Source organism: Oreochromis aureus, linkage group 3 (assembly GCF_013358895.1).
Source record: "Oreochromis aureus strain Israel breed Guangdong linkage group 3, ZZ_aureus, whole genome shotgun sequence".
Taxonomy (NCBI): Eukaryota; Metazoa; Chordata; class Actinopteri; order Cichliformes; family Cichlidae; genus Oreochromis; species Oreochromis aureus.
The window spans coordinates 107,254,907-107,270,061 of record NC_052944.1 but is presented as its reverse complement, the minus strand read 5'-3'; the positions used below and the strand labels follow the sequence as shown (position 1 = coordinate 107,270,061).

Here is a 15,155-nt window from a genome sequence, read left to right as displayed (position 1 = left end):
CTCTGTAAGTCAATCTAGCTCGACCATGATTCTCTCTCTCCACTGTAAGTCAATCTAGCTCGACCATGATTCTCTCTCTCCACTGTAAGTGGATGTAGCTCGACCATGATTCTCTCTCTCTCCCCACTGTAAGTCAATCTAGCTCAACCATGATTCTCTCTCTCTCTCCACTGTAAGTCAATCTAGCTCGACCATGATTCTCTCTCTCTCCACTGTAAGTGGATGTAACTCGACATTGATGCTCTCCCTCCTGGTCTCTGGTCCTCCCTCGTTCACCCTGACATCATCTGCTTGGTTTGCTGGTTTCAGGATTTCCGGTGTAAAGTTTTCCTTTGGACAGATGAAGCTCTGAGACAAAGGTAAACAGATCATTGATCGATCGATTGATTGTTCTGATATTTGAGCTTCTGATGCTCAGACAGACTTAGACTCTGTGTGTGAAGACGGGTTGTTTTGTCCTCTCTGATTTTCGATCCGTTGGAGCTCTCTCCCTGTTAAAAGGGAGTTTTTCCTTCCCACCTTCGATTGCCCCTCTAATATTGTAGGATCTTAGACTGCTGCTGTAAACCCGAGCTGTATACATAAAGTTAAATTTTACCTGAATATAGGGAGCATGGGACCTGAGTGATTTAAGTAAATCTGTTAATGAGCTTGATCTTCTTTAAAACCAGCCAATCAGAGAGCTGCAGATCAAGTCTTGACCTCTCAGGTGTGTGTGTGTGTTTCCATGGTTACCATGATTGGATTAAAGGTGTCAGCTGATGCCCTCTGTGGTTTAACCTGAGCATGTGTGGTCACATTTACATAGTCTGCTCTATCTCTCCCGATGCAGGAGTGCAGATGAAATGTGGTCATTTCAGAGGTTTTGACAGTCAGCTTTCAAACGCTGATACAAGCAAGCATCCTACGTGTGGTTAACTGCATCTCATTTATAGTTACTGTGGAAATGACACTTGAGTCATGTGATATGATGTCAAACAGAAGGTGTTCTTCTGAGGGTTTAAGTATTCTCACCTTAAAACAGAGCGTGCACTGCTCCTCTGTGAAGGGTCCAGCAGGTCCCTTTGACCTACCTTATCACCTTGGAGCTTCTACATTGTCATCATTTTTTTAATGAAGCACTGCGTAGACCCCTAAATTCTTAATCTGTTATTCACTTTAATACCTAACACAAGATTAAGGAGCAGATGTTAAAGGTAAGATGTTACATCATTCAGGTGGGAGGCTGGTCGATGGATTTAAAACCTCTGCTGTAGTATAAACTTAAAAATAGATATACTAGTTTACAAATCTAGTGATTACAGAATAGGTTTTTATGTAAAACTTACAAATCATCTGATTTTGGCTACCCACAGTACACAGTGACGCAGTGGTTAGCACTCTTGCCTCACAGCAAGTCCTGAGTTTGATTCCACTTTGAATTTGACTACTTGTTCTTCTGCTGTCCATGTAACTGTGACATGTGACTGCATTATGTCCAGAGGAAGCCAAACCCTGTAAAAACATCAGTGTACATATGCAATGTTGGTCTCTAAAATCTATTTAAAACAATAGCCTGTTTTGACTGGTATGTTTAGTGTAAATGTGTTTTCAGTGTTACGTAAAAAATGAAACAAGTGATTCATACAGATTTATGATGCTTGTGGAGGTGTCTCCTCTCGGAGTTGTATGTCCAGCATTATTAAGTCTTATTACAGACTGCCAGAGCTGGTCCAGTGTTCCACAACCAGTGGATTCAGTGTTCCTCCTGAATCCGAGGTTCGACTACAAATGAACTCTCTCTTCCAGAACACTGGCTTACACTTTCCCAGGAAAGCTGTTGAGTGTGATCCCTCTAGTCCCCCTGCTGAAAGAGGGCAACCACCAATATAGAGGCAATTCAACACTGCAGAAACGTAACCTTCAGCACCTTCTCAGTCCCCCAGCAGCACAATAGAGTTCCTTATTGAGAGTTATTACCCCCACCCAGTGACTCTAAGAAGGCTGGATGGGGTGCTGGAGAACTCTGTAATGTCATTTGGCTCATACACACAAACAAAAATTAGGACCCATTCCGCGACCACAAGGCGCAGGGAACCAACCATCTCATCCACCGGGGAAAACACCAACAGCAAAGGCAGCCAACCGTGGCGATACATGTAGTACCACTCTGTCCGTGCCCTTACATCGAGGGCAACTCCAGAGGGGAACAAAGTCCAGGTCATCTATAGGAAACTGGTTGAGAACCAGAGCTATGCACTGAGGTTGTCACATCTTAACCTCATGCACCAGCTCAGGCGCCTTTCCCACCAGAAAGGCGACATTCCATGTGCCACAAGCCAGTTTTGGAAGCTGAAAATCGGAGCGCCAGTACATCAGACTGTCTGGGGTGGGTGTAGCTCAGGTGGTAGAGCGGAAGGTTGGTGGTTCGATCCCTGGCTTCCCCAGTCTGCATGCCAGATATCCTTGGGCAAGATACTAACCCCAAATTGCTCTCCGATGCGTTCATCAGAGTGTGAATGTGTGTGTGAATGTTACTTAGAAAGCACTTGGAAAAATGTGCTTGTGCAAATGGGTGTGAATGGGTGAATGTACACGTTGTGTAAAGCGCTTTGAGTGCTCAGAAAGAGTAGGAAAGCGCTATATAAGAACCAGTCCATTTACCATCTAAGCACCCAACCCCACAGCCCCTTGTGTGGGTGGTAAGCCCACAGTCTTAATCCCTGTCTTTAAAATGAATTGACATTGCAGGTTAAGTAATTCATTACGTGGAGGTTTCAGGTTCCTTGTTAACAGACAGTAGTTTGACAAACCTGAATCAGTTTTTTTGTGTTTCATCTTTGTTCAGACGAGTTTGTGTTCTTGTTGACTTTCTAAAAATCTGTCTGAATCTCTGGCAGGTTGTCAGGATGCAGCTTCGATGGTTGCTAGGGGCGTGTCTGTGGTTGCTATGCATCGAAGAGGTTTGGACAACAACCTTCAAGATCGCCTTGGTCGGTCCGTGGTCATGTGACCCATTGTTTTCCCGGGCGATGCCCGCAGCAGCGGTCACACTGGCGTTGTCCAGGTTACGGACTGACACCAGTATGAGCAGAGGGTACTGGTATGATGTCAAAGTGCTAGACGAGGACTGCTCCGCCTCCAAAGGTCTGTTATCCAATCAGCCAACAGGACCTTAAAATAAAGTTCAGTAAAATAATTAGAAAGAGATTACCTTTAGATACAGTTACGGTTAGTTACACTAGAACAAAGTGGTACAGGGTTAACCAATCACATGTGATGAGTTAGCAGCCAATTATTAGACCCCCTGTTAAAAGGGAGTTTTTCCTTCCCACTGTCGCCAAAGTGCTTGCTCATAGGGGGTCATATGATTGTTGGGTTTTTCTCTGTATCTATTATTGTAGGATCTACTGTACAATATAATGCGCCTATAAAGGCAACTGTTGTTGTGATTTGGCGCTGTATAAATAAAATTGAATTGAATTAACAATCAGAACACATTTAATAAAACTTTTAATTTGAAAAGTTTGCTTGTTAGTCACATATCAGACCTCTCCACCTCCAAAGGATCATTAGACATTTAATCAGTCATATCAACACACGCTTTATTAAGTCGCAGACTGTTTATTTATTTGAAGTGTGTTTATCAGCTTACAGACTGAAGTAATTTATTGAAATATTTTTTATTTTCCTTATTTTTATTTGTGTGATATTTGTTTGACCTTTGACCTTTTTATTTTAGCTCTGACCAACTTTGGGGACTTTGAAGGTTATGGCTATGCCTACATTGGACCCTTTAATCCTGCCCTCTGTCACTCTGCCTCCCTAATGACTGAGCATTGGGAGGCTGGACTCGCCTCTCCCGGTTGTCTAGATGCTGACTGGCCAAACCTGCCGCCACTGACTCCTCCCACCAGAGTCCTGTTCACCGTGCTCAGATTTTTCGGCTGGGCACATGTCAGCATCATCACAGGTGAGGGTTTGAGTCACAGTCAGAGTGGTGTGTGGTTCTCACCATAATCTCTTCATTCAAACTTGTGTTATTTTAATTTAGTCTGAGCCGGTTATTTGATCTGAGCTTCACCATTTTGCTTTTAGACGGTTACACTCGCTATTAGGCCCCATTTGTTTTATTTTGGTGGTTTGACTTTTACTGCCCATTGGACTATAACTGCAGTTGTTCATGGGACATCACAGAAGTGGTGATGTTTTCTGTGAGGGCTTTAACTTAAACTGGGTCTAGCTCTATGGTTAACAGTATCGACATGTTCACCAGGACTCTTTCACCAAGGAAACTTCTTTCTGACATGAAATCCTCTCTACCAAAGTAAAGTACAGAGATACACAGAGACAGCTGGAGGTTCAACAGATCCACTAACCTAACTCTTCTGATCCTCCAAGTCTGATTTCACCATTCTGAAGGGAAAAGGAGACATCATTGACCGAGCCCTTCTCTTTATGGACTGATCCAGGAGGACCTCAGTTGTCCTGGTTGTCTGATTCCAACGTATTAAGGACAGCTTCTTAAAAGCTGAGATGATATCCACAATCTTTGGTTCTTCATCATTTCAAACCAACCATCAACTAAATGATACACACGAAACCATGACATCAGGGGGCACTCATTTGAATAATCTAAGTCCAGACAGCTGTGATCATCTCGTCTTCTCTGTGAGAGTAAAGAACAGAGCAATGTCAGGTCAAGTCAAGTCAAGTGGCTTTATTGTCATTGCAGCCATGTGCAGTATGAAACGAGTCAATGTTCGTCACAGTTCCTCACACTGTTCCTGCTTCACTGATCCTTTTGTGAACCTGCACGAGCTCTGGTTGACAGCTTTTACCCAACATTTGCGTAAACACCGGATATGCATCACCCCGGCAGTTTGTTTATATTGTGATAGTCTTTGTTGTCTTAATTGTTTATCAGTGGTTCCTTTCTCCATCCCTTCTCCTCTGTTGTGTAGCTGCCACCGACCTTTGGGAGAGCACCGGACAGGAAGTGGCCTCTGCGCTCCGGGCTATGGGTTTGCCCATTGCGCCGGTGGTTACCATGGAAACAGGCAGCAAAGGCGGCGCTCGGGAGGCACTGAAGGAAATCAGAGAAGCCGACAAGGTCAAAGGTCAGAGCTAAGAGATGATCGTTTAGCTGCCATCCCTGAACTGAACACATCAGAGCAGAGAACTTTTTATTTCACCTTCAGTGGTCATCATGTGCATGAGCTCTGTCCTGATTGGTGGAGAGGATCAGAGGGAGCTACTGCTGACCGCCCTGGAGATGGGGATGGTTTCTAATGGTTACGTGTTCATTCCCTACGACGCCCTGCTGTACGCGATGCCCTATCAGGTAACGACCAACAGGTTCTCAAGGAGGTTTTATTTTATTTTCTCCAATTGTCAAAAAGAAAACTGAGTCAAGCAATTGATTTGAAACTTTTCTTATTTACCACCCATACACCACCCCACTGTCTTTACCCTCTCTGTTTTATCCAATCAGCACACAGTCTTCAACCAGCTGACCAATAGCACGCAGCTACGTCACGCCTATAGTGCCGTCCTGACTGTTACCATGGCATCCGACCAGAGTTTCTATGAAGCTTTCCGTGAGGCTCAAATGAGCCGAGAGATTCACTCGGGTGTCTCTGCCACAGAGGTAAACAAGTAAATAGCGTGTAAACACACAATGTGTGCGTCCTTAGTAAATAAGAGAATCTAATGTGACAAAGTGTTGTCCTGGATTTTGTCTGCAGGTGTCTCCTTTGTTTGGGACTATTTTCAACATGGTCTACTTCGTTGCAAAGGCAGTGGAAGAGCGCCGTCAGGCGGGGGGTGGACACTGGGTGACGGGCAATCAGCTCATGAAATCAGATGGAGGCTTTGATTTTCAGGGTTTCAATCAGGTCACACAGATTTAAGCACTCACTAGCTGAGTAACTGATGGTGTTGCTGCTTTCAGTATCAAAGCTGAGATAAAAGACTTTCTCCTTGTCTCCTTCAACAAACTGCTCCAGATCAGACTCACGACACTCAGAGGGAGAGAGGCAAAAAGTACAACAAGGTGCACTTTACAGTTTTTAAAACTATGACCTAAAAGTGAAGTTTTGTTTTCCAAATTTTTTGTGGCAGTGAAGAGTTACTCATGACTGAACCTTCTAGTGTCAGATGACTCTGATCTGGGAACAGTTAGTTCTGATTAAGTTGGACAAACTAATTGAGTCTCTGTGTCCAAAGACACAAAAGACAGATTTATTTTCAGAGTTTTAATAATTGTTTTTCGCCACTTAATACAACATAATCACATCTATCCTGTTGTTAATAGTTTGCATAAAGGTCTCTAAGGAGCTTGGAAAGATTTTCAGTGCACACTGAAAAGAATAGAAACCTCAACACTGAAGTTTTGACACTTTTCTTTCCAAGTTCCTTAGACTATGATGACCTGGATGACTAAGAAACTTCACAGACATTTAGAATAAAGTTGATAAAGAAAAATTAATAATTTCTGAACCACAGAATTTGATTAGATTTTTTTTGTTTTGCATCATCATCATTTTCATCATGCCCTCACCTTAAACTAAATGGTACAATCAGCTCCTGTCTTCTTCCCTTTCAGGTGTTGTATGGAGGTACAGAGGGGCGTGGCCTGCAGGCCAGCTACGTAGTGTTGGGCAGCGATGGCGACCGCCTCATCCCAACACACTCACTCTCTCCGACGCACACCGACGGGATGACCGGAGGTCTGAGACCGCTGAGCCGTTCCTTTGTCTTCCCGGGAGGAAAACCCCCCTCAGCCAGCTTCTGTTGGTTTAATCCGGATGAGGCCTGCAGTGGAGGTGTGTTTACTGACCCACAGAGAGGGTGGGAGCTTTGTGCTTCAGTTCAAATGAGGTCTTAATTACACCTGTAGTTTCTGTATGTGTCGTGATTTAGTGTTCATGTTGACAAAAGGTTTCTGTCTGGCATGGCTATAAATGTGGAAGTTAAGCAGTCAGTCTGAGCAAGTTTCCCTCTCCACTCCCTGCAGGTATGGGCGCTGTAACTGTGCTCTTCCTTTTCCTGTTGTTCTGCGCTCTGCTTGGAGGCCTTTTCTTTTGGAACAGGTTAACACACACGCTTAATCTCACACACTCCTCTCTAACTTATCGGCTGCTTAGTCTGTTTTCAGTCTGGTTCTCAGTCATCGCGGTCATGGTAGGCTAAGAAGCTTGGAAAGAAAAGCGTCTCGACTTCTTTAAGTGGGCCAATGACCCTTTTAAGAGGCCACTCCCACTATGGCTTAAATACCTGGGACTCTCCACTGTATAGTCTTAGAATTAAGGAAGGTTTCTCAGACAGAGCCGCTTTAAGAAATTTGAAGAAGTCCAGTCGTTTTTCTTTCCAAGCTTCTTAGATTTCTGCTGCTTAAACAAACAAACAAAAAAGCCATAACCACCCTGAATAACCCCCACTGTAAATATATTACACTATTTATGTTTTCATGATATCTGTATATTGTTTGAATTGGGACTGTTCATGTGTATATAGTGCTGCAGAATTTTGCACCACAGCCTCTTTCTTTTCTCACGTGTCTAAATCTCTGGACAGGAATACAAATGGAGCAGTGACAGCAAACAAAATGATCCTTACTCTGGACGACATTGTCTTCATCGACACTCAAGTCAGCAGGAAGGTCAGAGAATGTTTAGCTTCTTTACTTTTTACGGGTTTTACTGGTGGTAATTATTGTTCAATCTCGTACCATTGCTGGTACTGGTGTGTCTGTAGTTCTGTAAAAAACTGGGAGCGAGGCATGTTTGACTAATGGGCTGATCGATGAGCTGATCAATGAGCTGATCGATGGGCTGATTGATAAGCTGATCAGTGAGCTACCTTTGGTCAGATTGTTTTTGTTTCCATAGAAACTCAACGATGAGTCCATCATGAAGAGTCTTTTGGAAATTAAAACTCCGTTGCGATCGATTGCTCGAAGTTATATCCTCACAACACCTGAGAGCTCCAACATCGGGATACTGGAGGTATTACCTTTACCTGTGTTTGTGTGAGCCTGCCTGTCCTGTCACATTCCCTGATTGGCTGTGCTGTTTTCAGGGTGACTGGGTTTGGCTGAAGAAGTTCAGTACTGGAAAAACACCAACAGAAGCCAGTCAACACACCCAGAATATGTTCAGCCAGGTATGATGAGAAGAAAATCTACAATAGAAACACAACAGACACAGATTCTATTTGTTTCTGTGTCCGGTTTTCTGTTCTGTTGTATGGCGTTACCATCTGTATGTGAAACAGATTAGCAGTATTGCAGTATTAAGAGTATTTTCTGCCTGGTGATTAGTTGCGGGAGATGCGACACGAGAACCTAAACCTGTGCCTGGGTCTGTTTGTGGACTCGGGGATCTTTGCCCTGGTGGTCGAACACTGCCCCCGAGGAAGTCTGGCAGACCTGCTGGCTGACGGCAACGTGAGGCTGGACTGGATGTTTAAATCCTCACTGCTCATGGACCTCATCAAGGTACTGCTGAACCCCCTCTCCCTGGTGTTCGGTTATATTTGCTATGAATAGTGGTGGTGGTCGGGGATGTGATAGCACATCCACCTTTTGTTTTAATTGATGTTGATAGAGTTTATTAGATAATCACTGTTTGTACAATACTGCTACTAATACAACAACTGGTACTGTGAGCATCACACTAGTACTCTGCTCTGCTTATTAACAGCGCCACGATAAAACACTGCTGTCCTAATAAATGATCTATGAACCAGTCTGATAAAGTTCAGGTTTCACGACTCGACTTCTAAGTCAATTAATTATGCAGTTCTATTCGACTTTATCTATGATATCTTTAAAGACTGTTTCATTTCTGATCAGACCGATCAGATTACTGATATTAAGTGTTTGTTTCAGGGCATGAAGTACCTTCATCTGCGAGGTTTGACTCATGGCCGTCTGAAGTCAACAAACTGTTTAGTTGATGGTCGCTTTGTTCTGAAAATAACAGATTATGGACTTCCAATGATCCTGAAATCCCAGGGGATCAGCATTCCTGAGGATCCACACGGTAGAAACATGAGCATGTTCAGATGTTTGAATTCTGTCTCAGACGCTGTATCTCTGCTTACACGTGTGTTTATGTCAGAGGGTATATTAAGACTCTCTATCCTAACCCTGACATTAACCCTAATCATGAACAAAACAGAACACAATCCTGTTTAAATAAAAACTGCAGATATCTAAATGCATCTGTGTTTCTCTTCCCGTCTCTCAGACATGCTGTGGACAGCTCCGGAGCTTTTGAGGAATCCGGTCTCAGGCGGTTCGTTTGCTGGAGATGTCTTCAGCTTCTCCATCATCATACAGGAAGTGATCTCACGCACACTGCCATACGCCATGATGGACATGCCGGCTCATGGTGAGGGAGGATGTCAGATCAGTCTCTTATTGTCTCTTATAAACCGTCTGTCTCTTATGACCTGTCTGTCTCTCAGAGATCGTGGAGCGTCTGAAGCAGCCTCCTCCTCTCTGCAGGCCGATCGTTTCGGTCGATGAAGCTCCTACCGAGTGTCTCACGCTGATGAATGAATGTTGGAATGAAGATCCGAGTAAGAGGCCGAGCTTTGATGACATTTTCAAACAGGTGAGAAGAGTCTCACTGCTGCCACCTGCTGCCTTCTACATGCTCGGGGTTATTTTCTGATTTCATCTCGACTCCTTTGACAATCTGTTTGCAGTTTCGAGGTATCAGTAGAGGCAGGAGGGCCAACATCATCGACTCCATGCTGCGGATGTTGGAGCAGTACAGCTCAAACCTGGAGGATCTGATCCGAGAACGAACGGATGAATTGGAGATTGAGAGAACCAAGACAGATAAACTGGTGGGGCAGCTCCTGCCAAAGTAAGACTAAAACAGTAAATTACTACTAATAATTAGCAGTAATGTGAACTGGAGGTGGGGTCAGAGTCTCTGATGAGTGGGTGGATAAGAGTCCTTGAGAATAGAACTGGGTCGTTGGGCCTCGTTAATGAAGTTCACTGCAGACAGGAATGAAGGACTCTCATGATGTAGACTTTGGTCCTGATGGAACGCCGACTCCCGAGAGAGGAGTGGCCACGGTGGGAGGTTTTAGCCTGCCTCGAGGCTGTGGAGTTGCACAGGTCCTAATGAGAGGGCATGCTGTAGCCAATCACCTCCTCAGGAGGAATGTCCCAACATTACCTTTGGTGAGTTTAACTTGTTCCTGTATCACAGGAAGTTCATCCTCACCTGAGGACCTGTGAGATGATAGCTGCTGGGAGGCTGAAGGGTAACCCTGTCTTAACTGGAATCAGACAGGATCACTGATATGGTTGGTGCCAAGGTTTTCAGCTAACTCCACTGGGGGCAGATTCTGACACCAGGTCACCAGATGGTGACTCTTTCAACTGTAGTTGGATTCATCCCCATTCAGCCAAAACATAGCAGGTTGAGCACCAATCACGTTCCTGTCTCCTGGACTGTTAGCACTGGTTATCTTCCAGGCTGTTTCGCTGTCAGGCAGCAAGTCTATGATCCCCCTGCAAGAGGAGTACATTTAGGCAGGAGAATTTGTTCTTTGGCAGACCAGGATGTTGATGGTGCTAAAAGTGGAGCTAAACTGGAATCCATTGTTGGTTCCTGCAGAGTCCTGGGTTTGAAGGATGCAGTGGAGAGCCATGTTTAAACTTCTGGCCTCTATTTTGGCGGTTTGCTGCATGGTTACACTAAACAATGACATTCTTACTTTGCAAGTTCCCATTTGTTCCAGGTCTGTGGCTCAAGCTCTGAAGAAAGGGAAACCAGTCCAACCTGAACATTATTCGGACTGCACCCTTTACTTCAGTGACATTGTTGGATTTACAACTATTTCTGCTCTGAGCGAGCCCATCGAGGTACAAACTGTTTGAACTTATTTTTCTGCATTTATATTTTTCACTATTTGACTAAACACATGCGTGTGCGTATGTGTGTAGGTGGTCGACCTGCTGAATGACCTCTACACCATGTTTGATGCCATCATTGCTCTCCATGATGTGTACAAGGTAACACACTTCCACACGTGTCTGACCTAAACAGTAAAGACGTCTCTTAATTTCTGGATTATCTGAACAAAGACGCGTGAAATTTGGTTCTGGTTTTGTTATAGGTGGAAACTATTGGAGATGCCTACATGGTGGCTTCAGGTGTTCCCAACAGGAATGGGAATCGACACGCAGCTGAAGTGGCCAACATGTCTCTGGACATCCTGCACTCGATAGGAGCCTTTAAGATCAAACACATGCCTGAGATTAAAGTCAAAATCCGCATCGGACTGCACTCAGGTACACCTGTCGACCGGTTATCTCCTCATTCAGTACCAGGACGTCAGGATAGGGTTCATTTATCAGTGTAATCACTATCAACTTTCCTCATCTGAAGAACCCAGAGTATGTTCAATGTGTCTCAGGTGTAAGTCACTCTCAGTGTAGACACATATGGATGAGATTAGTGAAGGTTGACTTCTGTGGCCAACTGCTGAAAGATTTAGAAATATCGGGAGTAGTGAGTAGAGATGTCTGCTGACAGAACTGTTTTGGGAGATCTCAGGCTGGCTGAAGGTCCTGCTTCATCGGCAGGTGGTGCTCAGACCACAAGGATGGGAATAATATTTGAACTAGTCAGACTGGATCACAGTACCAGTCAATATTTTGGACAAAACAGTTTAATGGTTTTTCTTTTTAGATTCTTGCTGAAGGCATCAACTAATAATGAACACATATTGAATTATGTAGTAAATCAAAAAGTGTGAAAAAACTCAAAACATGTTTTTGTTTTATATTTTAGATTCTTCGTAATATCCAGCCTTTGCTTTGATTACTGTGTAACCTGAATATGTGTCCCTCTATCCTAATAAAGGGATCCACCCTGCTGGCCCCAAGTGTAATATTTACAATGTTCGGGTCTCGGGCCTTCCAGTGTAGAATCACCACAAGGCCTCTCCGATTCACACTCACTAACCCACTAGGTTCTGAAAGGAGATTGGCAGTAGCAGAATAGATGGAAGCAAATAAGGCCTCCAGCCCACACAACACTAGTGATGGGAATTCCGGGTCTTTTTAGAGAACCGGCTCTTTCGGCTTGCCTCACTAAAAAGAGGAAAACCATGACTGACCTTCAGTTGTTAAAGTAACGATGGACTGTTGTTTCTCTTTACTTAGCTGATTGGTTCTTGCCATAATATGAATTGTAACAGTTGTCAAATATGTCTGTCAGCTGTGTACCAACCTGAATTCTGCACAAGGCGTGTCCAAACCTTTGACTGGTAGTGTAATTTTGTTACCAGCTAGTTTGAATGTAACCCTACATCTCTGATTAAAGTATGGTAATAATGATTCCTGACGTTGTCAATGGTGTTATCGCTAACATAGGCAGTGCCATAAAGGTCTGGCCCTCCCTGTCTTCAGGTGCTGTGGTAGCAGGTGTGGTTGGACTCAAGATGCCCAGGTACTGTCTGTTTGGAGACACGGTGACCACGGCCTCACTCATGGAGTCCTCTGGGCTACGTAAGTAAAATCTTTGATCAATGGTTTGATCACTGAGAAACCACCCTGATGTCTCTCCTGTCTGTATTTAAATGATGTGTTTGTGGTCTGCAGCTTACAGGATCCATATCAGTCTGAGTACGGTCAAAGTCCTGACCAGTCTGAAAGTGGGATACCACATAGACACCCGGAAGGCACAGGTATGCTAATCTAAACAGACCTGAAGCAAATCCAAATATAATTGCATGACGCAATAGCTGTGAATGCTGTTAGAAAACAAACACACAAAATGGTGATAAAGGCAGCACGGTGGCACGGTTATTAGCACTGTTGCTTCACATATAGAAGGTCTTGAGTTCGATTGGATGGTTTACAAAACCTCAAGTCAAGTTATTACCCCCAGGTTTAATGTAGTCCAGTCTGACCAGGTTCAGAGTCTGGTCCAGATCCAAAGTGACCTTGTCCACAGTTAGTCAGTCTGATGCGAGTCCATGGTGGGACTCGTTGATGTTTGGATGCTTGTGTTGCAGGTTAAGGGCACAGAGGACACGTACTGGCTGATGGGTCGAGAAGGTTTTAATAAACCCCTTCCTGTTCCTCCAGACCTCACCGGAGGGTAAGAACACACAGTGATCATTATCGATTATCAATAAAGTAATCATTAAACTGAAACTCTCTCTCTTTCTCCACCTGGCCACACCTGTCTCTCTGTCAGGGCCAGCAACCATGGAATCAGCCTAGATGAGATTCCAGTCGACAGACGACAAAAGTTTCTGGACCGACAGAACAAGATGAAGAAGTGACAACAGCCACAGACACACACACAGTGTCATCAGCTGATGAGACCCTCTCAAAGACATCTGAACCCTGGAGATCTTCAGGCTCCCGAAGGCTCAATCATCACCATGGGTGCCAATTTCTACTTCCTGATTTAACTGGAAGTCCTCTTTGATTGGTCACTGACATCACTTCTGTTTCTGTCTGACTAGTGGAATTTGTCCCTCACACTGTCTGATGTTTGTACAGTTGTATAGAAACTAACTTTAACCTCTCTTGTTACCATGGTGACTGTGATGTGTTAGTAACCTTAAAATAGAATTAGGGTTGGGTTGTTCCTGTCCAGTGAATGCTGTTTAATTGACTGTTAAAGAGTGAGTGGATGCATGACAGATGTCTATCTCTGGCTCTGCACTGTTACCTTGTTCGTGATGATCAATAATCAGTCCTGCGCACTGACTCTGGCTGTATGCTGTCGCTGTTTCTGATGTTTCTTTAAAATGTAAATGTTCCATTAAACTCTGAGTTAGACTCAGTGCTTAAATATGGATTTTCCCGGATGCACCTGAAAGCACCGTCTTCCTCAATAAGTCAATCAAACATGTGCAGTTCAGGTCTATTTTCTTCACTACCAGCTGGATTTCACATAAAAATCTGTAAAAATAACACACACACACACACCCATTGTTTTTTAAGTAATAATAATTTTTTTAAAACAAATGAAAGAAATTGTGAAAAGAGTGAAAAAAACCCCCAAAAATGGAAACAATTTAGTTTAAATATTGTCTGTATTAGACAAAGGGTGGCTGCTGAGATGCTGTCTGCTGACAGGTGAGGGCTGAAATGACTGTGGCTGTGTCCCAATTCAGGGTATGCACGCTTGAAGTACGCATTTCAAGTGCGATTACGTCACCGCCACGCGACGACGGCTGTCCCAATTCAAAGTGTACTTCAAATGCATACTCCAAATGCGCCGTCGATTTCCCCAAATATCAAGCGTGGTCCGGTGCACGCTTCGTGGCCCCATATATCCCACAATCCATAGCGCGGCGGTGGGTGTGGATAATTTTGCCGCAAAATACGGCAGAAGGGAGCGGCCGAAGAGTGAACTGTCAAAAGTAAGTACTGAATATGATGTCACTTATTTATGTGCGAATTTTTAAGAACATTAAAACATTACTGTTGGCCACATGTCGGCAAAGTTATGTGACATTAGTGATGTTTGTACTTTCAGCGGTAACTTGGTTTTAAAGCCTCTACTTCTAAATATATATATAGTCGACCTTAATCTTACAGAGAATGTGATGATTTTATGGATAATAAAGTCAGTCATATATCCACAAACACAACAAGCTGAAAGTCAGTGATGCTGCTCGGTTTGCAGTCCTGAATATGACAGCACAAGAAGGATTCACTGCACTGTTAATGTTAGCTATGTTATATTGCTGCCTCTGTTCGGTGGTGTCGAGCCAAACGGACTTTAACGTGTGTTTGAACGAGCTGACGGTTCACTCGTTAAGCTGAAAGAAAGATGCTTTAATCACAGGAGTCACACATGTGTCCACTGGACCATCTGGAACTCTTCTTGTTTAGCACTCGTAATAACACAAACACTAAATCCTCCTTCTCTTGTGCTGTTTTGTAGCAGTGTGTACACCTGAGACTGTCACCTGTCTGTCTGTCCTGCACTCTCTCTCTGTTTCTTTCTCTCTGATTGTGGAATAAAAGTATGAACATGTATTTATAAGTTACACTTGTGTTTGAATCCTGCAGCTTATCACACATTTGATTTCCATGTGTGACAACTGCAAGTGTCCAGAGTGAGGACAGACTGAGGGACCCACTGCTGCACATCATCTGTGAGGCTTTGCACCCC

The 15,155-nt window shown here is 43.9% G+C and overlaps 1 protein-coding gene across 1 annotated transcript; it reads left to right on the top strand.

Annotated features, from left to right (window-relative positions):
- Nucleotides 1-148: 148 nt before the first annotated feature.
- On the top strand, nucleotides 149-13,879 carry LOC116334465 (retinal guanylyl cyclase 2-like). Its single transcript, XM_039608400.1, has 24 exons — nucleotides 149-359; nucleotides 2,880-3,126; nucleotides 3,722-3,952; nucleotides 4,944-5,099; nucleotides 5,181-5,323; nucleotides 5,474-5,629; nucleotides 5,727-5,876; nucleotides 6,587-6,806; nucleotides 6,998-7,073; nucleotides 7,558-7,642; nucleotides 7,872-7,988; nucleotides 8,062-8,145; nucleotides 8,303-8,479; nucleotides 8,873-9,026; nucleotides 9,234-9,377; nucleotides 9,454-9,602; nucleotides 9,697-9,860; nucleotides 10,750-10,873; nucleotides 10,955-11,023; nucleotides 11,128-11,302; nucleotides 12,425-12,523; nucleotides 12,617-12,702; nucleotides 13,033-13,118; nucleotides 13,218-13,879. Exons 2-24 carry the CDS (start codon nucleotides 2,889-2,891, stop codon nucleotides 13,303-13,305), a joined length of 3,171 nt encoding a protein of 1,056 aa, XP_039464334.1. The 5' UTR covers nucleotides 149-359; nucleotides 2,880-2,888; the 3' UTR covers nucleotides 13,306-13,879.
- The last annotated feature ends 1,276 nt before the right edge of the window (nucleotides 13,880-15,155 follow it).